This window comes from Uranotaenia lowii, chromosome 2 (assembly GCF_029784155.1).
Source record: "Uranotaenia lowii strain MFRU-FL chromosome 2, ASM2978415v1, whole genome shotgun sequence".
NCBI lineage: Eukaryota > Metazoa > Arthropoda > Insecta > Diptera > Culicidae > Uranotaenia > Uranotaenia lowii.
This window is the reverse complement of record NC_073692.1, coordinates 11,048,036-11,073,142: the sequence shown is the minus strand read 5'-3', so window position 1 is coordinate 11,073,142 and position 25,107 is coordinate 11,048,036. Positions and strand designations below refer to the sequence as shown.

Here is a 25,107-nt window from a genome sequence, read left to right as displayed (position 1 = left end):
GTTGGGCGTGTCTATATAGTCGTAACAATAGACATCGATCTCTAGCAAAACCAAGATGGGCATGACGCCCGCCACAACGCAGGAGCTTCGGAGGTCTCTGCAGGTTACAGGCCTGTCTTCCCAGAGGCTGCCTCCAGAGCACAGCTATGTAAGATTGACGTTGTCACGCTTGACAGTATCCTCCTCTTGCTACTTGCCAAAGAGTTCGACATTATCCGTATGCATCCGGCCGTGGCCGTGCCCCTAGGTATCCAGTATCCAGCATCCAGATTTCCACTGCCTGGATAGCTACTGTGGCAAGTAGCTGTACTTCCGCTGTTGAGGAGTCAACAGGACTTCATCATGGGATGGGATACTCATTCGATGGAGCTCGTCGTAGTGATGTTCCACAGAACCGGGCCAAGTATTGACCCCTGTGGCAGACCCACCGAAACCTCTTATGTCCGTATGATCTCACCGGTCGTAAATTGTAGTTGGCGATTGTGCAAATAATCTTCCATAAGCCTATATATTTATGTAAGGTCCCAAATTTGGATGAGCGACGACGCAATCGCTGTCGAACTAACGCTGTTGAAGGTGTTCTTCACGACCCGAGTAACAACTGCGAAAAAGCGGAGCCTTCTCCTCTTCGTAAGCCTGACTCTGTCCGCTATCTCAATGAAAGAGTGGATGGCGTCGACGGTGCTACTTGGAGTCGTTTCTGAATCACCTTTTCCAGGCCCTTACCCGTTGTGTCCAGTAATAAGATCGGCCGGTACGCTGATGGGTCTCCTGGAAGCTTACCTGGTTTTGGCAGAACGACTACAGGGTCCGGCAATTGAAGTGCTACATTGAAATAAACATATAAATTGATCAAAACAACAACTTTTTATTTCAAATTCATTCAATTTCTCTTGAAAACAAATTACTTTTTCAAAATTCACTGGTAAAGTTCGACTTGTTCGCACTTGAGTTGAACAACTCGCCGCAGACGGTCGAGGAACGAATCGTGTGAGGCCCGCAGGTGTTCTTGTGGTATTTTATCCCAGGCTGCCACGAGATGTCGCTTTCTAAGAGCAGACTTCGGCCTCCAACATACTCCAAACAGCGAAGTCCATAGGGTTCAGGTCTGGCGAACTCGCCGGCCACTCCGAGCTCGAAATGAATCCTGGAAAATGCTGCGCAATCCAAAGTTGGGTTTTCTTCGCTTTGTGAGCCGGCGCCGAGTCCTGTTGGAAAACCCAATCCCTGGAACCAAAATGTCGACGTGCCCGCGGTTCGACGACATTCTGTAAAACTAGTTCCCGATATGTATTTTGGTTTATCTTCACTCCTTCAGGGACAAAAACTAGCGGAGTCCGACCATCACGGGTGATTCTGGCCCAAACCGTCACCGATGCCGATTCTGTCGCCGGGTGGCCGTCAGCAAGTCGGCATGGCGTCGTGATCTGTCTGGCAACCAAACTCGATCGTTCTGCTTATTCACGAACTGCTGTACGGTGAAGAGTTTCTCGTCGGTAAACACGATATTCTTCAACCTTCCTTCCGCGGCCCTCTTCAGCAGCGCCTTCGCTCTTTTTACCCGTTCTTGATTCTGCTTCATCGTAAGGTCTTGAACCTTTTGGATCTTGTAGGGTTTGGTCTGAACCCAAGCAACCAAAAGTCACATACATATTTACTTGAATAAAGGCATTGGAAGTTGCATATTGGCTGACAAAAATAAACAACTGCCCAATTCTCTTTAGTGAACTTTATGTACTCATTATTGAACTTGAAAGTTGCAAATGTGATTAATATGTACGTTTTATGTGACTTGTTTTGCCCAATTCCCATTAATGAACAATATGTACTTATTAATGAACTTGAAAGTTGCAAAAGTGACCTATACGTACGTTGTACGGGACTTAAGTCACATAAAGGGCACAAAAGTGCTCAAAACGGAATTTCGTAAGTCACATAAAGGGCCAAAAGGTGCTCAAAACGGAATTTCGTAAGTCACAAAAAGTGCATTTAGTTGCTTTCAAAATCAAATCACCACTTCGAGTTTTTGTTTCAGTTAGGTGTAGCGTGTTCGATTCTCATCACAAAGGTTGGGGTGCGATCCCCATTCGGGGCAAGTTTTTTTTTTTCAATAAGTAATTTGGTAATTGAGTGGCCATTCTGATGCGATATATAAAGGAAATGTAAAAAAGAAGCAATTGAGCAATTTGTCGAGTTTGGAATCCGGCGCGTGGCATCATGGCGGCTCCATGTACAGAACATAGTGAATAATCAAGAAAAAGTGATATGTACCGATACCAAGGGTGCAGTTTTGCTATTTTTACGATTTTTTGGAAGCTGAATTAAAAGGCCGCTGGAAGTTGAATAGAAGATCATTAGGACTTGTTATGGAACTCATCAATAAGAAAAAAGCATCAATAATAGCCAAGACTTAATGTAAACAAAGCGACGAGGGGTCGTTTAATACTGTTTCGTGTGCAACGAAATAATTACTGTTGAAGTAATGTAGCAGTTCAATTGCCGGACCCTGTAATTATGTTGGATATTGGATTCGATTCACGAGAATAAACTGTGGAAACCTTGAGTTTGAAAAGGAACCGTGCGTTAGATAATTTGTGGTTAATTATTGCATTATTATTAAGTATATTGAGTAGTTAAACTCTATATGCAGCTTAAATAACTTTGCCTATTCCAGTAAGGAAAGTCACACATTTTCTTATTGATTGCCTCAAAGGGTGAACAATCGATTGAGCACACACATGAACGCAAACCATGTCGCGCCCCAAAGGGGTTAACGGAATTTCGGCTTCACGCGTACCTAACTTAGAGGTATGTAGGTACCTACTTTAGATTGCACCAATAAGGGCATCACGGGTTGTTAAATTTTGCACACTATTGCCGTCGGGGTAAGTAAGTAAGTAGGCGGTGAGTTAATTCAAAAAATGTCGCCGCTTTCTTTGTTGTTTCAATATGGCAGTGCCAAACTTAATCAGCCTGGCTAATGGGTTGCTTTGATCAATTCGATTGTTGTGTTTGATTTGCAAGAATTTTTGGTTAGACACCGTAAGTTTGGAAAAGTTGAATAAAAATGTAAAAATGAGCCACGGCTTTCTTTTCATCAGTTGACCCGCTGACATCGAAATTTGGCCCCAAGTATTCCGATTTCGTCCAACGAACGGATGATAACTATCTTAAATCTGGCCTGAGGGATATGAAAAGGCACATTCAACAATAAGATTGGGAAGCTGGTGATTCCTGGGCTCTCCGCTGATTTTATGTGTCATGAACATGTTTTCACCGGGGAAGATAGGGTTACCAGACGTCAATCGCAAAGAGGTAAAGTTTAATTTTTCGGAAGAAAAATCTGATTCAGTTTGTGAATCCTCTTTTTTTTTTGCTATTAATTGGAGATTAGTGTCTACAATCCGTTTTTTTTCCTCGAATTTTGAAAATTTGGAAAAAAGCGACCCTACAACGGAGGAAGCTTTTTTGGTCGAGGTCCAAAAAGATCCATATCCATTTAGCACACATGAGTAGCACAAAAAAACCGAGTCGACAAGAAAACATCAACGCCGAGGCTTTTGTCGCTTTTTAATGATTTAATTTGCATGACAAACACCTCGCGCGCGGAGTCACAATCGGAAACTGTGCCTTTTTACCCCGTTTTCTTAAAAATGTTTTAGTGTTTGCAGTTAACGTTCGAAATCTCGGAACATCCCCGACAAACAACGACAAACCGGGACGATAAACGACCATAACCTTAAAAGCGCGGTTCAAAGTACCATTTTTTTTTTGCTGATGCTGTTGCTTCTCGAAAAAGGGTCCATCATCATCATCCTCGTCATCATCGGTAGGATTGTTGACCGACATTTGGATGTGTTTTTTTTAAGTGTTTACTTTTTGCCGGAGTTGTCAATTACGAGATGCTAACAAACAACAGCCCATCAAGAGTTGTGGTTGGTAATTAAACAGCTCGTTTCATATGAGAAATGAGCCTTTTGATTCTCTCTGCCAAGGATCGTTTTTTATTGGTCTGTCCCAGATCCAAACTGGGGTCCACACTCGACAGCCCAATCGATGAATGAAAAACGAGATGAGATCACCGTACTGAATTCTTGGAATTATATGAACTTTACCACATCTTTAAACTCCCTCAATCCCATGGAAATAAATATGATCAAAATGTGTGATAATTCCATCCCAACCAAGCATCCTTTCTAAATGTCTCAGATTTCAGCAGAACACATCTTCGACAGAGCTCACTGTATCGTTGATCAATTGATTTTGATTGATTATGAGCGTGAATTCTGACAGGCAACAACCAAGACGGCTTCGATGAACAATAATAATAACATCGAGCCCGAATGAACGAATCGCTCCGAACGAAAGCGCATTAATCCTAACTACCTACTTTGTAGTAGGTACGACGAAGAAGAAGGAAACGCATCGACTCGATCAGAAGTTATTGCGTTGACCTTCCGCTTCATTGACAGACAGACAGACGACTGACATTTGAGGCTGTGTTCGGTATCTAAATGGAATGATGTTGTTGCTGCAGCAAATTGAGTTGTGCTTTGGCGAATTACGCACCACAGCTGGGCAGTTGGAATGGAGTCGATTTTTGACAAATAAATACCTATATGCTTCGTATTTCTGAATATTATCGCTAGAATGCTAGAGAACCTGAATCTAATTTGACAGGTTGCTAGAGAGTAGGTACTGCTTCATCAATTCACTTTCAAATCGACACTTGAAGATCAGTAAGCTAAATACGAATCTCAATCACCTATGAAAAATTCAACCCTGAGTACTGTGTCTACAATCTAGCTTAGAGCTTATTCAAGTCAACCTTGAGTATAGAGTTACCACTTTTCCTATTCATTTCTTGATGAAATCTTTACTTCTGCCTGAAAAAAAAACTTTTCACTTTAAAATTTTGTGCTAGCATGAACGTTTTCGAAATTCTGTAAACCAATGCTTTCTTTGAAAAATTCAAACTGGAGTACGGTTAGTTTTTTACTATAAAGCATATCAATCGCTAATGCTTCTTACTTCTTCAAAGAAAAAAAATGACAAAAATGACAAAAATGACAAAAATGACAAAAATGACAAAAATGACAAAAATGACAAAAATGACAAAAATGACAAAAATGACAAAAAATGACAAAAATGACAAAAATGACAAAAATGACAAAAATGACAAAAATGACAAAAATGACAAAAATGACAAAAATGACAAAAATGACAAAAATGACAAAAATGACAAAAATGACAAAAATGACAAAAATGACAAAAATGACAAAAATGACAAAAATGACAAAAATGACAAAAATGACAAAAATGACAAAAATGACAAAAATGACAAAAATGACAAAAATGACAAAAATGACAAAAATGACAAAAATGACAAAAATGACAAAAATGACAAAAATGACAAAAATGACAAAAATGACAAAAATGACAAAAATGACAAAAATGACAAAAATGACAAAAATGACAAAAATGACAAAAATGACAAAAATGACAAAAATGACAAAAATGACAAAAATGACAAAAATGACAAAAATGACAAAAATGACAAAAATGACAAAAATGACAAAAATGACAAAAATGACAAAAATGACAAAAATGACAAAAATGACAAAAATGACAAAAATGACAAAAATGACAAAAATGACAAAAATGACAAAAATGACAAAAATGACAAAAATGACAAAAATGACAAAAATGACAAAAATGACAAAAATGAAAAAAAATGACAAAAATGACAAAAATGACAAAAATGACAAAAATGACAAAAATGACAAAAATGACAAAAATGATAAAAATGATAAAAATGACAAAAATGACAAAAATGACAAAAATGACAAAAATGACAAAAATGACAAAAATGACAAAAATGACAAAAATGACAAAAATGACAAAAATGACAAAAATGACAAAAATGACAAAAATGACAAAAATGACAAAAATGACAAAAATGACAAAAATGACAAAAATGACAAAAATGACAAAAATGACAAAAATGACAAAAATGACAAAAATGACAAAAATGACAAAAATGACAAAAATGACAAAAATGACAAAAATGACAAAAATGACAAAAATGACAAAAATGACAAAAATGACAAAAATGACAAAAATGACAAAAATGACAAAAATGACAAAAATGACAAAAATGACAAAAATGACAAAAATGACAAAAATGACAAAAATGACAAAAATGACAAAAATGACAAAAATGACAAAAATGACAAAAATGACAAAAATGACAAAAATGACAAAAATGACAAAAATGACAAAAATGACAAAAATGACAAAAATGACAAAAATGACAAAAATGACAAAAATGACAAAAATGACAAAAATGACAAAAATGACAAAAATGACAAAAATGACAAAAATGACAAAAATGACAAAAATGACAAAAATGACAAAAATGACAAAAATGACAAAAATGACAAAAATGACAAAAATGACAAAAATGACAAAAATGACAAAAATGACAAAAATGACAAAAATGACAAAAATGACAAAAATGACAAAAATGACAAAAATGACAAAAATGACAAAAATGACAAAAATGACAAAAATGACAAAAATGACAAAAATGACAAAAATGACAAAAATGACAAAAATGACAAAAATGACAAAAATGACAAAAATGACAAAAATGAAAAAAATGACAAAAATGACAAAAATGACAAAAATGACAAAAATGACAAAAATGACAAAAATGACAAAAATGACAAAAATGACAAAAATGACAAAAATGACAAAAATGACAAAAATGACAAAAATGACAAAAATGACAAAAATGACAAAAAATACAAAAATTACAATAATTACAAAAATGACAAAAATTACAAAAATTACAAAAATGACAAAAATGACAAAAAATACAAAAATTACAAAAATTACAAAAATTACAAAAATTACAAAAATTACAAAAAATACAAAAATTACAAAAATTACAAAAATTACAAAAATTACAAAAATTACAAAAATTACAAAAATTACAAAAATTACAAAAATTGCAAAAATTACAAAAATTACAAAAATTACAAAAATGACAAAAATTACAAAAGTTACAAAAATTACAAAAATTACAGAAATGACAAAAATTACAAAAATGACAAAAATGACAAAAATGACAAAAATGACAAAAATGACAAAAATGACAAAAATTACAAAAATTACAAAAATTACAAAAATTACAAAAATGACAAAAATGACAAAAATGACAAAAATGACAAAAATTACAAAAAATACAAAAATGACAAAAATTACAAAAATTACAAAAATTACAAAAATAACAAAAATTACAAAAATTACAAAAATTACAAAAATGACAAAAATGACAAAAATGACAAAAATGACAAAAATGACAAAAATGACAAAAATGACAAAAATGACAAAAATGATAAAAATGACAAAAATGACAAAAATGACAAAAATGACAAAAATGACAAAAATGACAAAAATGACAAAAATGACAAAAATGACAAAAATGACAAAAATGACAAAAATGACAAAAATGACAAAAATGACAAAAATGACAAAAATGACAAAAATGACAAAAATGACAAAAATGACAAAAATGACAAAAATGACAAAAATGACAAAAATGACAAAAATGACAAAAATGACAAAAATGACAAAAATGACAAAAATGACAAAAATGACAAAAATGACAAAAATGACAAAAATGACAAAAATGACAAAAATGACAAAATTGACAAAAATGAAAAAAAAAGACAAAAATGACAAAAATGACAAAAATGACAAAAATGACAAAAATGACAAAAATGACAAAAATGACAAAAATGACAAAAATGACAAAAATGACAAAAATGACAAAAATGACAAAAATGACAAAAATGACAAAAATGACAAAAATGACAAAAATGACAAAAATGACAAAAATGACAAAAATGACAAAAATGACAAAAATGACAAAAATGACAAAAATGACAAAAATGACAAAAATGACAAAAATGACAAAAATGACAAAAATGACAAAAATGACAAAAATGACAAAAATGACAAAAATGACAAAAATGACAAAAATGACAAAAATGACAAAAATGACAAAAATGACAAAAATGACAAAAATGACAAAAATGACAAAAATGACAAAAATGACAAAAATGACAAAAATGACAAAAATGACAAAAATGACAAAAATGACAAAAATGACAAAAATGACAAAAATGACAAAAATGACAAAAATGACAAAAATGACAAAAATGACAAAAATGACAAAAATGACAAAAATGACAAAAATGACAAAAATGACAAAAATGACAAAAATGACAAAAATGACAAAAATGACAAAAATGACAAAAATGACAAAAATGACAAAAATGACAAAAATGACAAAAATGACAAAAATGACAAAAATGACAAAAATGACAAAAATGACAAAAATGACAAAAATGACAAAAATGACAAAAATGACAAAAATGACAAAAATGACAAAAATGACAAAAATGACAAAAATGACAAAAATGACAAAAATGACAAAAATGACAAAAATGACAAAAATGACAAAAATGACAAAAATGACAAAAATGACAAAAATGACAAAAATGACAAAAATGACAAAAATGACAAAAATGACAAAAATGACAAAAATGACAAAAATGACAAAAATGACAAAAATGACAAAAATGACAAAAATGACAAAAATGACAAAAATGACAAAAATGACAAAAATGACAAAAATGACAAAAATGACAAAAATGACAAAAATGACAAAAATGACAAAAATGACAAAAATGACAAAAATGACAAAAATGACAAAAATGACAAAAATGACAAAAATGACAAAAATGACAAAAATGACAAAAATGACAAAAATGACAAAAATGACAAAAATGACAAAAATGACAAAAATGACAAAAATGACAAAAATGACAAAAATGACAAAAATGAAAAAAATGAAAAAAATGACAAAAATGACAAAAATGACAAAAATAACAAAAATGACAAAAATAACAAAAATGACAAAAATGACAAAAATGACAAAAATGACAAAAATGACAAAAATGACAAAAATGACAAAAATGACAAAATGACAAAAATGACAAAAATGACAAAAATGACAAAAATGACAAAAATGACAAAAATGACAAAAATGACAAAAATGACAAAAATGACAAAAATGACAAAAATGACAAAAATGACAAAAAAGACAAAAATGACAAAAATGACAAAAATGACAAAAATGACAAAAATGACAAAAATGACAAAAATGACAAAAATGACAAAAATGACAAAAATGACAAAAATGACAAAAATGACAAAAAAAAACAAAATAACCAAAAATTACCAAAATTACCTAAATGACAAATATTACAACTTCAACAAAAGTCAGAATTATTACAAAATTTATAAGTTTTTTTTTAAAATGACTAAAATTTCAATAAGTACAAAATTTACAAAGTTTTTTTTTTCTATTAATGCTTAATTTGAAAATTTAGATCGAGCTTCGTTTTTTTGTTTTGATTTTCATTGTTATTAATGCTAGGGAAAAATTAATCTTAGAGTACTGTGTTCAGCAATGATTCTCTTCAAATTTTCAACTCCAAGTCCATGACAAAATCTACACAAGAGAACCCGAATAAAAAAATACTGTTACCAAACAGTAAGTAGAATAGTTTTACAACTATTTGGAACAGCGTAAAAAAAACTTTTCGAAAACGATAACCTACATCGTTAACATTCCACTAATTGTGAATTCCAAAACGATGGTCTGTTGAATATGGCGTTAAGTTATGTTTCTATTTAGAACTTTTAAAACACTTATATGGAATAAGAAGATAACGTTCAAAAACCGCTAATGGAAAACATGTTGTGACCATCAAACTGGTTTTGTTAATGTTATTTTAAAAGTTCTCTTGTAACTAAACATTTACAGCCATAGTTTTCAAACGATTAAATATGACGTTTTATAAAAAATCCTACACCAGTTAAGTAAATTTTTATTCAATCTTGAGAGAGAGATTAGATTAGAGATTCAATCTTGAATATTAATATATATATTTATGAACGTAGCATAATTTATAAGAAACGAGAAAGGTATTTTTTAAGGTTGTTTTCAAGACTTGTTGTCAAAGTATAGTCTGAAATAAAAGCTAAGTTTACAGAGACAATCATTTTTTTCTGGAGCCGTAGATCGTATTGACTTTTTAAGATATAGTTTTTTAGTATGCGGGAACCTTTTAATTTTGATAATTTTGTTTTAGAAATTTCTTCAGCAAACTCGGTATCCTAAATTGAATAACTTTTTTCTGGGTGTTCGTCTCCAATATGAAGCTCATATTTCATCTGTGAAAAAAGGAAAGTTTTTCACAATTTCTAGAAACCTTAAAATTCAACTTACCAAAATCATAAACGGGCTTGTCCAATTCGAGTCTCTGGTCATAAACACAGGACAAGCGATATTCCTTCACCTCTCCAAGATATATTTTCCTCCACATCAACGCGCAGCCGATTTTCGTTGCTTTGGCATTCAAAATTTGCTTCAGCTCTTTGTAGAAAGTGAAATCGTAGTACCGGATCTGGTCCGTGTCCAGATTGACGAAATCGCCTCCCACTCGATCGATGATAAGCTGGCAGGCTTTATTTTTGTAAAATATATCATTCGCCCAGTAGTTCATCACCGTAGCATTTGGAAATTTTTCCGATGCCACACAGGTGGCTTCTCGACAGGTGCGTTCGTGCAGCTGAGCCAAACGTTCAAGCTCATCATCCCAGGCCACCGGAGGACAACTTTTCGGTTTCGGGATGTGCAGTTTGACTTTCATAACATGATTGCGCAATTTATTATGCGCATTAACAAGCAGCGATTTTTGATACGAAGACAAACCCATAAGCTCCAGATCAGAATCGCAATCCACCTTGGTGCAGGTGACATCTTCTTCCCATTCCTCGCAACTATCCCGGAGAGCTTTACATTCTCCATTCGCCTGGGATGGGTTACAGTTGATGGCCAAATCTGAAAATAAATATTTTATTTTTCCGAATAACCAAAACTTTAATACTGTTTTTGATTTCTGTAACAAATTTCAACTTAAAATTAAACTGTCAAATATAACTTACAAATATAAAATTTAAGCTTCAGGGCTACGTCAAACATCATTATCTATCAGTTGATCGCAGAGCGAATGAAAACTTAATGACGGATTACCCTTCACAATTTAAATCAACCAAAATGAGGTAGTTTTTTTCATTTGGTTAAACACTACATGTTGCACATATCTTTACCTTGAGCAACAAGACCACTTGAATCAATATTTCAACAGCAAGGAGCTATTTTATTTTCCCATTGTGTAATGTCGATTCCTTGTGTTATTGTTTGATAATGCGGTTTGTTCATGCATTAAATTGTTCATTAAGTGGCGTGCAGGAAATACTCTTTTATATTAAAACAGAAAATCCAAAACAATCCAACCAGTTTCAACCATCACTGGACTTGAAAGCATCAAATCCCTCAAATTGGTTTACAATGGAACTAAAAATTATCTGCGGTTTGTCAGTTTGTAAGCATTTTTTTTTAGTATTGGATGGCAATCGGTTAAAATTTGAAGTTCTTTTAAAACAAACAAAATTTCAAATGTTGGAAATAATTTTGTTTAGGTTATTTCGGAAAATCCTATATGATCGTTTGAAATTCTTTCAACTTATTTTGACGGTCGCCATCATTCAACGAACATTCATTTTTAAGGGTCGCCATATTGATGGCGAATTTAACTTGCCTCGTATTATTAACCAATTCCAGACTTCTTGTTGTTGTCAATGAAACCTTCCAAATTGGAAGCTGCAAAGTGTGAGGCACTGCCAGATCGGTGCGGACCAGGGGAAAAAGATGTAACTTGCACGGAGCAAGCCTGCGATAAAAGCTACGAACTGCAAGAGCTGGACAGGTTCCAAATACCGATGCTAGTGAATGCTCACAACATTTTGAGGAATCATGTCTTGAAAGCGAGCCACCTTCGCATCCCTAAACCGATCCGATATCCTTCGGTGGTGTGGAATAAAGGGCTGCAACGTTTAGCCGAGCTACATGAGCGTAACTGCCGTGTGGCCAGATGTGTTGCCACGAAACGCTTTCCGAATGCGACGGTTTTGAACTACGGCGCTAAAGACATTTATCACCTTACAACGGCCTGTACGGATATAATCGATAGAGTTGGGCAGGATTTTAACAATCTAGACATGGACCAGATTCGAAAGTACGATGGAATCCGCTACAAGGAACTGAAGCAGATATTGTACGGTAGAACCAGGAGAATTGGTTGTGCCTTGGTTTGGAAAAGGGTCTCTATGGTGGCGGAGAAGGAATACAGACTAACCTGCGTGTACGATCAGAGGCCCATTGAGGGACAACCGGTTTATCTTTTCAGTTAGTATAAAGTTTAGGAATATTTTTCAAAGTATGTAGCCTAATGATTTTCCTTCTTCTACAGGGGGTTTGTAATTTCCTTCATCAGTGTGAAACTTTATTAAGCTGAAAATCAGCGCTGGACAGCAATACTTGCATCAGTGACATTTAATTCAGACATTTAAAAATTTTGACGAATAAATTGATGTCCAAACATGTTTGTGGTTATACATTTACAAACATTCGGTTCTAAGGAAAAACATCACTGTTTTAAACCTTAATAATAAAGTATTCGATACTCCAGCAATGATGAAACAAATCTTCTGCTGCTGTTTTTGAAATTCGTACGACCAATGCTGTAGAGAATATTGGCATAATGAAATGAAATAATTCAATACGATAATTAGTAAATTTATACAGTTTCGTGTGGGACGCCGAGCAGTACAGACTGATTTTTTGCGTGCTCCAGGGCGGTTACAGTTAGTTCGGAAAAATAATAGTTAGACGACTTTTAATATGTCCGAAATTTGCAGAAACGTTATCGCGTAACGTGATTGATTTTTTTAAATAAAACCAAAAATACGAGCTTCTGAAGTTTCTGAAAAATGTGTGTGAAAAGTGTTTAATTACTGAAATCGACCAGCAGCAGATGCAGACTTATTATGAAAAAATGTCGGACGATTGTTTGCGAATCGGAATTAAACTGTTGCTACGATGTGAATTACTGGATCGACTTTTCAGTAAATCAAGGTGTGTCCAAAAAAAGTGAATAATTCTAAACTGTTTTGAGAGAATTACCCGTTATGATTAAATTATAAAAAAAAAAAGCATGCTCCAACGTGTCGTGTGCAAAAATGCACAGCGCCGCGCGGCCTGCTATGATTGACAAGCGCATCCGCGTGAAAGTGAAAAAAAATCTGCAAGGGATGGCAAAAGGGGAGATAACATGGAGTGGAAAAAATGAAGTTTGACTATCGGCTTCTTGCCCAAGAGCGTCATGATTGTTGCGCTGTGAGTGATTATTGCGTTTTGTTCAAGTGAAAAAGGATTGCAAATGGGCGTTAGTCAATTGAAGTGATATGAAGAGCGGCTAACCGCGGCCATATCAGCAACAAGGAAATAGTGCGTACAGCGAAGTGCGTGAATCACAATCACGATAAAGGTTATTTTATTGTGAAAGTGATCATTTCTAGCGATAGTAGCAAAAATGAGGTCAAATATTGATAGAAAAAGCGGTGAAAAATAAGCAAAAGTGCAGGGTTGCGGGTTTCCAGTAAAATGCTTTTGTGTTTGGTTTTCATAAAAGTGATTTAGATGTTAATGATGAGATTTGTTTTACTACCAAATATTGTATTTGTTTGGCCGAGGTGTGTGATATAAGAGCAAAAGGAAAAATTATAGTTAGTTGAGGAAAAATCGTGATGGAATTGAAGGTGGAAGATTGCATCAGTCATTGCATTGCCGACTGTGTAACAAAGTTACGGCCAAAAGCAGAATGTGTCAGGGAAGAATGCTGAAATTGCAGCTGCGAGAGTCTCTACACGCTCAGTTGGGGAAAATTATGATTTCATAAAAGAAACTGATGGATTGGAATCAAGTCCCGTGATCGACAGCAGGTATAAAGTTGGACAAATTGTATCGGCCAATAGGTAAGATGTATCTCTCAATGCAAATAACTAAATAAATAAGAATGTTCAATCAGTTGCCAGTTGGCCAGGTATATACACGGATGCCGGAATACCTGTAGACAATTTATAGCATTGAAGATGCTTTAAATTTCAAACTGATTGTGTAACTGATTGACTCATTCCTCCAATATACACTAGCACAGACACGTGAAACATTCATAACACAACAGTTCACACGAAGCCATGGTACCGGGTACGGTGTTTGCATCATTGGAGATCTGTCGAGTAATCTAAATAATGATTGCGAATCCATACTTTGGCAAAACTGCGGTGAATCCGTGCACCCATGGTGGATTACCAACATACCAACATACGATAATTAGTAAATTTATACATACTGAAACGATAATACGAAATCGTTATTTACCTCGGTGTATATTGCAAAAGCATCCCTGCATTAAGAGAAATAAAGAGAAAAAGAAAATATTATCCCTTGAGGAAAAGAGAGATAAAGAATTGAAGTACGGCGTCGAAAGGGAAGGCGATACTTGAAGTCAGTATATTGACGAAGTTTAGTGCGAACGGTCGGCATTTCGTTCATGTGAAATAAAAAAGTCTAACTGGGCTGAAACTGTAGTAAAATATAGCTCAGGCTACGACAAATGTTTCCTGTTAAAAATTCAACATTGAGTACAGCTTCTACAGTTATTCTGTCTGGAAAAAATTGGACCTTCAGTTCTTTGTTCAAAATCAATTTTTTTCCATTGTTATTTTGTTACTGATATTTTGCTTAGTTGAAACATTAAAACCATTAGTGTAGTCACATTCTGAGTATAGGTTCTGCCAGAAAAAAATCATCTTCAAGTACTGTGTTAGCCAATGCGTTCTTGAAAATTTTAACCTGGAGTATTTCTTCAGCATTAACCATACGCTATCCTCGCAGCCCAAAAAATCCCTCCGCTCGTGTAAAATCCAAGATTTTTTAAGTTGATGATTTTTGTTGACATTGACGTATTCGAAATTCGTATGACCAATGCTTCCTGTTAAAAATTCAGTACATTGGTCATACGAACATACGGGTCATACGAGTACATGTCATACAGTTATTCTGTAAAGTAAAAATTCAACCCTGAGTACTATGCTCAAAATCATGTTTTTCTATTGTTTTTTTTTTGGTTACTGACAATGCTTTGTTGAAACATTCAAACCATCAGTTCAGTCACATTCTGCGTAGCGATTTTTGTTATTCTGTGCACTTCTGTCAGAAAAAAAAATCATCTTTAAGTACTGTTTTAGCCAATGTTTCCTCGAAAATTTTAACTTGGAGTAATACTCCAGCATTAAGGACACACAAACCTCACCAGCCCAAAAATGTCTTCTGCTCTTGAAATATGAAAAAAAAAAAATGGTTAGGGATTAAACATTCAAACCATCAGTGCAGTCCCATTCTGCGTATCGATTTTCGTTATTATGCGTACTTCTGCCAGAAAAAAAAATCATCTTTGAGTACTATGTTTACCAATGTTTCCTCGAAAATTTCAACCTGGAGTGTAACTCCAGCATTAATGACACACGATCCTCACCAGCTTCTGCTCGTGTAAAATCAATGTTTGTTTGTTGAGGATTTGTGTTTACAATAACATTTTCGAAATTCGTATAACCCATGCTTCCTGTTAAAAATTAAACATTGAGTACATTTTCTTCAGTTATTCTGTCAGGTGGAAATTCAACCTTGAGTACTATGTTCAAAATCAAGTTATTCCATTTATTTTTAAACTAACAATGCTAAGTTTGGAACATTCAAACCATCAGTCCAGTCACATTCTGCGTATCGATTTTCGTTATTATGCGTACTTCAACAAAAAAAAAATCATCTTTAAGTACTGTGTCAGTTAATGCTATCTCGAAATCTTTAACCTGGAGTAATACTCCAGCATTAAGGACACACGATCCTCACCAGCCCAAAAATTTCTTCTGCTCGTGTAAAATCAATTATTTTTAGTTGAGGATTTGTTTTTACATTAACGTTCTCGAAGTTTGTATGACCAATGATTCCTGTTAAAAATTTAACATAGAGTACAGTTCTCACAGTTATTCTGTCAAGTGAAAATTCAACCCTCAGTACTATGTGCACAATCTAACTTTTCAATTTTATCTGCTATATTTTCATATCGATTCTGGTTGTTATGTGTAGATCTGCCTGTGAAAATTTCATCTTGGAGTACTGGGTTTACCGATGCTTCTCTAAAAAAAATTTCAACCTGGAGTACTCTTAGGTTTTTTTTATATTCCAAACACGGCTTTGTTGTCATAAGATAGATTTTTTTTGCACCATTCCAACGAATCAGCTCGATTTCTTAGAGCGAATATTCCATTTATGAACGGCGAATTTCATACCGTGAAAAAAAAAACATTGGTGTGTTTTGTTCACACTCAGGTCTTGATTTTTTTTTTGTTTTTGTGAGGAACACCACCAAACAGCTTTATACACTTAATGTTATTCAATATGTTATTCTTCCTCATACACAATCCAGAGATGAACAAAGTTTGAAAGCTAAATTCTGCAGTTCGACAAGGCTTCATACGAACGTTATGTGTGAGTCTTCCTAAGCTCGACAATAATTTTTTTGCTGACAATGAAAAAATTTTTTTAAAATTAACAGATTGTCCGGTTTTATTCGGGTTTGCCTGAATATTTGATGAAAAAAATGACAAAAATCCGGCCCGACCCGGTTGCCTGAATTCCATTGATAAAAGCTCGAATTTTGCTCGGATTTATTCACTTTATTTGCCAAAACAAACAAAAAATAAAAATTTGGTTATAACAATTAAAATTTGAGCGTCCAAAACTAAATTTTTTTTAGCAAATTTTATGAAAATAATGATAAAATTTTTTGAAAGCCTAAAATACGATTTAAAAATTACTGTCAGAAAAAGTATTTTTTCGTGTTTTTTTTTATTGATTTGTGTTGAGTAATTCCTGGATTTTGACCAGGCTTGCCCTGATTTTTGGTCGACATTTTGAAATCAAATGCCAGGATTTTGCCAGGTTTTAAGATAAAATAGCCCGGATTTTTCTGGATAGTTTATCTCTGGAACATTCAGGGGAGACTTGTCAACAGAAAAGTTTCTGGCTGGAAAACTGCCAGGTGCCTGCTAAAGAGTTCGTTTTGCTGTCCATCACGACATTGCTCAAAATATCTCCCCGCTAACAGTCCAAATATTTTGCGCACGATTTGACCACCGTATTTTGTTTATTCTGGTAGACAGTGCAAGTGACATACTTCTCCGAGGAGCGACAGTCCTTAAATCCATAAGCTGCTGCCAGAAATAAAATTCAAACTCTTTTTTTATGATCCATAGGTCAGAATACTTTAACTCACTTAGTGATTAAAATAAAATATCCTAGAAACTTTTTCTAGATACATCTTTGATCAGTCTGATTGTGAAATAGAAAAAAACTTCCAGAAAAAAAGTATCAACTTTGTTTAACATATTGAAGTACTTTGCAGGGATAATGGTCACTTTTGGTAGCAGTCTTTTTTGTATATTAATCCATTCATCGTGTCAATCTATATGAAACACTAAATGATTTGCAGTTTCCACAGATCGTTAGCCTCCTCAAGTACTGGACATAAATTTTTTCAATTTTTCTCCTAGTTTATCTCTGGAACATTCAGGCGAGAATTGTCAACGTTTTGTGTTTCTGGCTGGAAAAATGCCAGGTGCCCGCAAAAGAGTTCGTTTTTTGTCCATTACGACATGGCTAGCGGTCCAAATATTTTGCGCACAATTTGACCACCGTATTTTGTTTGTTTCAACCGGAGGACAGTGCAAGTGACATCCTTCTCCGTGTAGCGGCATTTATTCCAAAGTGCCGTGCAATTTTCGTCCTCAAAACCATAAGCTGTTGCCAGAAAAAAATCGCCGAAAGAAAAAGAAATTCTAACTCTTTTGTTATGGTTCATCACTTTAACCCAATAAGTGATAAAAAAAAGGTTTAAGAAACTTTTTCTGAATACATCTTTGATCAGTCTGATTGTGAAATCAGAAACTTCCAGGTACAATTCATTCATTACTACGCTACCTATCAATAAACACTTAATCCACGAGCATAATCATTCAAACCTCGACCATTTGAAACGATAATTTAAAATACTGTAAAACATCTCTCTGGATAAATAAAATGGCAATTTTGTCCTTTTAAGATCCTTCACCATAAAACGAAACAATAATATTGATGTAGAAAAAAGGTTTTTTAAAAGAACGATTAAATAACCTTTTGCTAACAGTGCAAGTTTGATTTGCCAAGAATCGTGTTCAAGAAACTCGAGTTTTGCAAATATTAAACCAAGTGTTCCCGACGTTGCACTATTTATATTAAAACGACAAACAGCACAAGCAAATAATATCCGTGAAGTCTCCCTAAGCAGTTTCAACAACTTATTTCTAAAATAACGTAAATTTTTGTAAAATGGTTTTGTTTTTTTTTAATTGTCAAAATTATCAAATTTATCAAAATTGTCAAAATTGTCAAAATTGTCAAAATTGTCAAAATTGTCAAAATTGTCAAAATTGTCAAAATTGTCAAAATTGTCAAAATTGTCAAAATTGTCAAAATTGTCAAAATTGTCAAAATTGTCAAAATTGTCAAAATTGTTAAAATTGTCAAAATTGTCAAAATTGTCAAAATTGTCAAAATTGTCAAAATTGTCAAAATTGTCAAAATTGTCAAAATTGTCAAAATTGTCAAAATTGTCAAAATTGTTAAAATTGTTAAAATTGTCAAAATTGTCAAAATTGTCAAAATTGTCAAAATTGTCAAAATTGTCACAATTGTCAAAATTGTCAAAATTGTCAAAATTGTCAAAATTGTCAAAATTGTCAAAATTGTCAAAATTGTCAAAATTGTCAAAATTGTCAAAATTGTCAAAATTGTCAAAATTGTCAAAATTGTCAAAATTGTCAAAATTGTCAAAATTGTCAAAATTGTCAAAATTGTCAAAATTGTCAAAATTGTCAAAATTGTCAAAATTGTCAAAATTGTCAAAATTGTCAAAATTGTCAAAATTGTCAAAATTGTCAAAATTGTCAAAATTGTCAAAATTGTCAAAATTGTCAAAATTGTCAAAATTGCCAAAATTGTCAAAATTGTCAAAATTGTCAAAATTGTCAAAATTGTCAAAATTGTCAAAATTGTCAAAATTGTCAAAATTGTCAAAATTGTCAAAATTGTCAAAATTGTCAAAATTGTCAAAATTGTCAAAATTGTCAAAATTGTCAAAATTGTCAAAATTGTCAAAATTGTCAAAATTGTCAAAATTGTCAAAATTGTCAAAATTGTCAAAATTGTCAAAATTGTCAAAATTGTCAAAATTGTCAAAATTGTCAAAATTGTCAAAATTGTCAAAATTGTCAAAATTGTCAAAATTGTCAAAATTGTCAAAATTGTCAAAATTGTCAAAATTGTCAAAATTGTCAAATTGTCAAAATTGTCAAAATTGTCAAAATTGTCAAAATTGTCAAAATTGTCAAAATTGTCAAAATTGTCAAAATTGTCAAAATTGTCAAAATTGTCAGCATTGTCAAAATTTTCAAAATTATCCAAAAAAATTTTAAACTGATATGCAGCGAACAACGTCTAGATGTTATTCAAGTTCATGTAGCCTACTGAGATCTGTAAACAAATTCAACGAAACACTCAAAAAATTGTTCTAAGAGGTTTTAACAGCAAATTCTTTCATATGTCCCCAGTGAGCTCTACAACCGAGTATGTATGTAAATATTCATACTTATATGAAGGCATACACAAACTGTAATGGAAAAAAGGGCTGTCAAAAGTAGGAACCGGCAGCCGGCCACTTATTTCCATATTTGGTCTAGACCGGACCGAGCCGAGGAGATTGGGGTTCGGTCTTGTTGTTGTTATTGTGCAGGACAGACCTCAGATCAAGAAACAAGTTGCGGCTGGCAAAGTGTGTTTTTTTTGCTGTTGCACGGTCATGATACATACGTGATTTTGAGGGTCAGTCGGTTGTTGGGGCCAAGTGTGTTATCTGCTGGAACCTCGAGCCTCGAGACTGCAGTTCTCGCAACCGTGACCCACTTTTTATTCGGTATGGATAGGAAAATTTGTGAAATATTCCGGATGTGCTCAATCCGTGTCCATCTTCAAGAAACTTTCTTTTTTTGACATTTTTTGCATGGTTCTGTAAACCGAAAATTCCTTTATCATCCACTTTTGAAGCTTTTGTATTGATATCGCGTTATCCTCAATTTCCACAATGAATTGGAATCTCGATTGTAGCTCAAAAATGATTGGCACCCAATGTGAATGTGTGTTATTCCTTTGCATCATCTCTTGTGTAGTGAGGACGAAAATAATGCGCGCAGCCTTTTTTGGCAACCATTGATTCACAAATATGGCATAAACACTGCACCAAATGACAGGAAAATGCTGTATGCAAGATGCCAACAACGAGTATTAATTACCGCGACACCAAACTGTCTTCGGATATTTCTTGTTTTCTTTTCAACCATCGATTCGTGTGGCGTTTTTTTTATATGTTTTTAAATAAAGATACTCTTAACAAACATTTCTGGTGAATGCATCGATCATTGTTTGGTTTTTTAGTGTCCTAATGAGGATTTTTTTCAAATTTTGTACACCAAAAGTATTCGATCAAAAATTAAAAAAAAACCATGGTGGAATGGCAAATTCCAACTTACGGTGAATTTACCCTAGCAGGACGCAATTATGATTCAGGTGTGGAATATGAGCAACGATTAACGCCATTCAAGACTTCATTTGCAATTACCTTTACCTTGGAAGGCTTCTTCTTGAGTCAACTTAAGTTCGGTTTGATTTTTGACTGAGTCAAAATCACCGGGTGATTGTTATTAATTTTGCAAGGTTATTTTTTGTCAGTGTTTCTTTTCTAATAATTTTAATAATACTGACAATTTTGAATATTTCGTAAATTTTGACAATTTTGACAATTTTGACAATTTTGACAGTTTTGACAATTTTGACAGTTTTGACAATTTTGAAAATTTCGACAATTGTGACAATTTTGAAAATTTTGACAATTTTGACACTTATGACAATAATGATAATTATGACAGTTTTGACAATTTTGACAACTTTGACAATTTTGACAAGTTTTACAATTTTGACAATTTTGACAATTTTGACAATTTTGACAATTTTGACAATTTTGACAATTTTGACAATTTTGACAATTTTGACAATTTTGACAATTTTGACAATTTCGACAATTTTGACAATTCTGACAATTTTGACAATTTTGACAATTTTGACAATTTTGACAATTTTGACAATTTTGACAATTTTGACAATTTTGACAATTTTGACAATTTTGACAATTTTGACAATTTTGACAATTTTGACAATTTTGACAATTTTGACAATTTTGACAATTTTGACAATTTTGACAATTTTGACAATTTTGACAATTTTGACAATTTTGACAATTTTGACAATTTTGACAATTTTGACAATTTTGACAATTTTGACAATTTTGACTATTTTGACAATTTTGACAATTTTGACAATTTTGACAATTTTGACAATTTTGACAATCTTGACATTTTTGACAATTTTGACAATTTTGACATTTTTGACAATTTTGTCAATTTTGACAATTTGACAATTTTAACAATTTTGACAATTTTGACAATTTTGACAATTTTGACAAATTTGACAATATTGACAATTTTGACAATTTTGTCAATTTCGTCAATGTTGTCAATTTTGTCAATTTTGTCAACTTTGTCAATTTTGTCAATTTTGTCAATTTTGACAGTTTTGACATATTTGACTTATTTGACAATTTTGCCAATTTTGCCAATTTTGACAATTTTGACCATTTCCTCGATTTTGACAATTTTGAGATTTTTCGACAATTTCGATAGTATTGACAATTTTGACAATTTCGACAATTTCGGCAGTTTTGACAATTTTGACAATTTTGACAATTTTGACAATTTTGACAATTTTGACAATTTTGACAATTTTGACAATTTTGACAATTTTGACAATTTTGACAATTTTGACAATTTTGACAATTTTGACAATTTTGACAATTTTGACAGTTTTGACAAGTTTGACAATTTTAACAATTTTGCCAATTTTGCCAATTTTGACAATTCTGACCATTTTCTTAATTTTGACAATTTTGAGAATTTTGACAATTTTTACAATTTTGACATTTTTTACAATTTTGACAATTTTGACAATTTTGGCAATTTTGACAATTTTGACATTTTTGACATTTTTGACAATTTTGACAATTTTGACAATTTTGACAATTTTGACAATTTTTACAATTTTGGCAATTTTGACAATTTTGACAATTTTGACAATTTTGACAATTTTGACAATTTTGACAATTTTGACAATTTTGACAATTTTGACAATTTTGTCAATTTCGTCAATTTTGTCAATTTTGTCAATTTTGTCAACTTTGTCAATTTTGTCAATTTTGTCAATTTTGACAGTTTTGACATATTTGACTTATTTGACAATTTTGACAATTTTGCCAATTTTGACAATTTTGACCATTTCCTCGATTTTGACAATTTTGAGATTTTTCGACAATTTCGATAGTATTGACAATTTTGACAATTTTGACAATTTCGACAATTTCGGCAGTTTTGACAATTTTGACAATTTTGACAATTTTGACAATTTTGACAATTTTGACAATTTTGACAATTTTGACAATTTTGACAATTTTGACAATTTTGACAATTTTCACAATTTTGACAATTTTGACAATTTTGACAATTTTGACAATTTTGACAATTTTGACAATTTTGACAATTTTGACAGTTTTGACAAGTTTGACAATTTTAACAATTTTGCCAATTTTGCCAATTTTGACAATTTTGACCATTTTCTTAATTTTGACAATTTTGAGAATTTTGACAATTTTTACAATTTTGACATTTTTTACAATTTTGACAATTTTGACAATTTTGGCAATTTTGACAATTTTGACATTTTTGACATTTTTGACAATTTTGACAATTTTGACAATTTTGACAATTTTGACAATTTTGACAATTTTTACAATTTTGGCAATTTTGACAATTTTGACAATTTTGACAATTTTGACAATTTTGACAATTTTGACAATTTTGACAATTTTGACAATTTTGACAATTTTGACAATTTTGACCATTTTGACAATTTTTACAATTTTTATTATTTTTACAATTTTGACAATTTTTACAATTTTTACAATTTTGACGAATTGGACAATCTTATTAGGATTTTTAAATAAGCCGAGAATGCAATATTGAGGCAAGGCTTGCAACTGCTGCTCGTAAGTCAATCCATCGTTCTTATCTTTGTCGTTCGGACACTGTCGCATGTCAAACACATATCTGCTATCTACCGAAATCCGACAAGTTCAAACGAAAAATACCTGATTTAACCACCATCGATCATAGTTGTTTCCGATTGAACGTTTCTAGCGCACTGTGTAAACTCAAAACAAAACTCCAGAACACCGAATTTGTTAAGCACTACCGTTAATCTGATTGAAGGAGAGAACAGAAACTTGTCAAGAATAAGGTAGACTCACTAGGAACAAAACACAACATCAAACCTAAGCATGCTTTGATATCCCCAAACACAATTATCGACATTCTGGTTGAAAACTGCATCCAGCCTACTATTTTGATTTGGAACTGTGTTTCAATTATTTTTGGATTCCACCACAATTGTCTTCGTTTGTTTACTTAATTCATTAACAACATAAATTATTGCTCTCGACAAAATGGGACAACCATTCTTGGCCAATGAATCTCAATTCTCTCAAATCTTTAGAATCCAATGGGTAGGTGGGTGGGCAAAATGTGTGAATGTGTGGGCCAACTTAGACTTTCTCATAAATCATAATTGCAATTGTCTTTGTTGAGCTTTCAAGATTGAGCGTATTTGCATTAACGAATTTAGTAAACCCTCCATGAAAGGTTTTTAGCAATAGGCGGTGAACTCAATTATATATAGATAAGTAAACCTCAACGAAAAAAGCCTCATTCGTTTTCGTTTTTCTCAATTTCTAATTTCAGTACGACAACGTCAATTCCTGTCTCACCGTTCTGAGACAGCACCAGGTTGGCGGACTCGAGTCGGTCACCCCGAACGACATCTGCAGTGGTCGGCTGAAAGCTGTTCTGTCGCTGTTTTTTGCTCTAAGTAAGTTTCACCCTAGAATCCGCATGGCGACGCCACCAGCTCTCCTCAACTGTGTCCGTGCTATTTTCACCACAACCTTTTTCTTCGTGTTCTCTCCCTTTTTTGTTTTCCCCTTTTTAATCACACCACAGGTCGCTACAAACAGGCGACCAAGCAAAAGTCGACCTCGGCGGTTTCTGGAGCAGTTTCGTCGACCAACGCCACAGGTGGCAGCACTGGCAATTCGCATCTTATTCACCACCAGCAACAAGCGTCATCGCAACAACAACAGCAACAGACCAAAGTTGAAATCCATGCACCACCAGCCGACATGACGAATCGGTAAGTCCTTCTTTTTTGTCGACAATGATTTGAGGTGACTATTTTAGTGATACATTCCGGTTGGGTATATGAGGAACAAACGCTTGCTGGTTCGGTTACAGTAGGCGGGAAATTCGATCAGTTTTGATGCATAGACGTTGAATCCCTCAAGAAAGAAGTAATAGAACAAGTTTATCTCATAAAACTTTAGATAAGATTTTCCTGAGTGAATAGCTGGAAACTGGTTTTTGAGAATTTTAATGAATCCGAAATTTTTACGTGTTTTCATCAAACAAGTAATCATCACAAGTGAAGCATTCAACGCGCGATAATTCGATCAAGGGGGTTTTCATCGAACTTCAAGAATGTTCAAACCACAAACGTACACATCACTTGTACATGTGGTTGAAATGTTTTCGTCCTCCAACTCCCTTGACAAAAAAAAACTTGTTCCCCACAACTGAAGTTTGAGCTAGTTTATGCTAGCTGTGCGTGTTTCGTGAATGAATCAAATCACCACTTCGATGATGATTTTTCATCACTTTTCCTTTCTTCCTGGTTGCTGGCGCTTTTTGTTGCCAGAA

The 25,107-nt window shown here is 33.1% G+C and overlaps 2 protein-coding genes across 2 annotated transcripts in view; both read left to right on the top strand.

Moving 5' to 3' along the window:
* Window positions 1-24,548, top strand: part of LOC129741062 (protein Shroom-like) — a 147,930-nt gene extending 123,382 nt beyond the window's left edge. Inside the window, exons 4-5 of the mRNA XM_055732762.1 lie at window positions 24,097-24,223; window positions 24,355-24,548. Of these exons, the coding sequence (XP_055588737.1) occupies window positions 24,097-24,223; window positions 24,355-24,548 (321 nt within the window). The remainder of the gene's footprint in view (window positions 1-24,096; window positions 24,224-24,354) is intronic.
* Window positions 11,397-12,579, top strand: LOC129744787 (tabinhibitin 4-like). The gene is made up of 3 exons (XM_055737491.1): window positions 11,397-11,525; window positions 11,765-12,388; window positions 12,453-12,579. Exons 1-3 carry the CDS (start codon window positions 11,492-11,494, stop codon window positions 12,461-12,463), a joined length of 669 nt encoding a protein of 222 aa, XP_055593466.1. The 5' UTR covers window positions 11,397-11,491; the 3' UTR covers window positions 12,464-12,579.
* Window positions 24,549-25,107: the final 559 nt, after the last annotated feature.

Excerpts from the sequence above, each read along its gene's own strand:
- LOC129744787 (XM_055737491.1), top strand. The coding sequence starts at position 11,492 with ATGGAACTAAAAATTATCTGCGGTTTGTCAGTTT. Across the intron at positions 11,526-11,764 it reads TATCTGCGGTTTGTCAGTTT|ACTTCTTGTTGTTGTCAATG; the intron begins GTAAGCATTTTT and ends AACCAATTCCAG.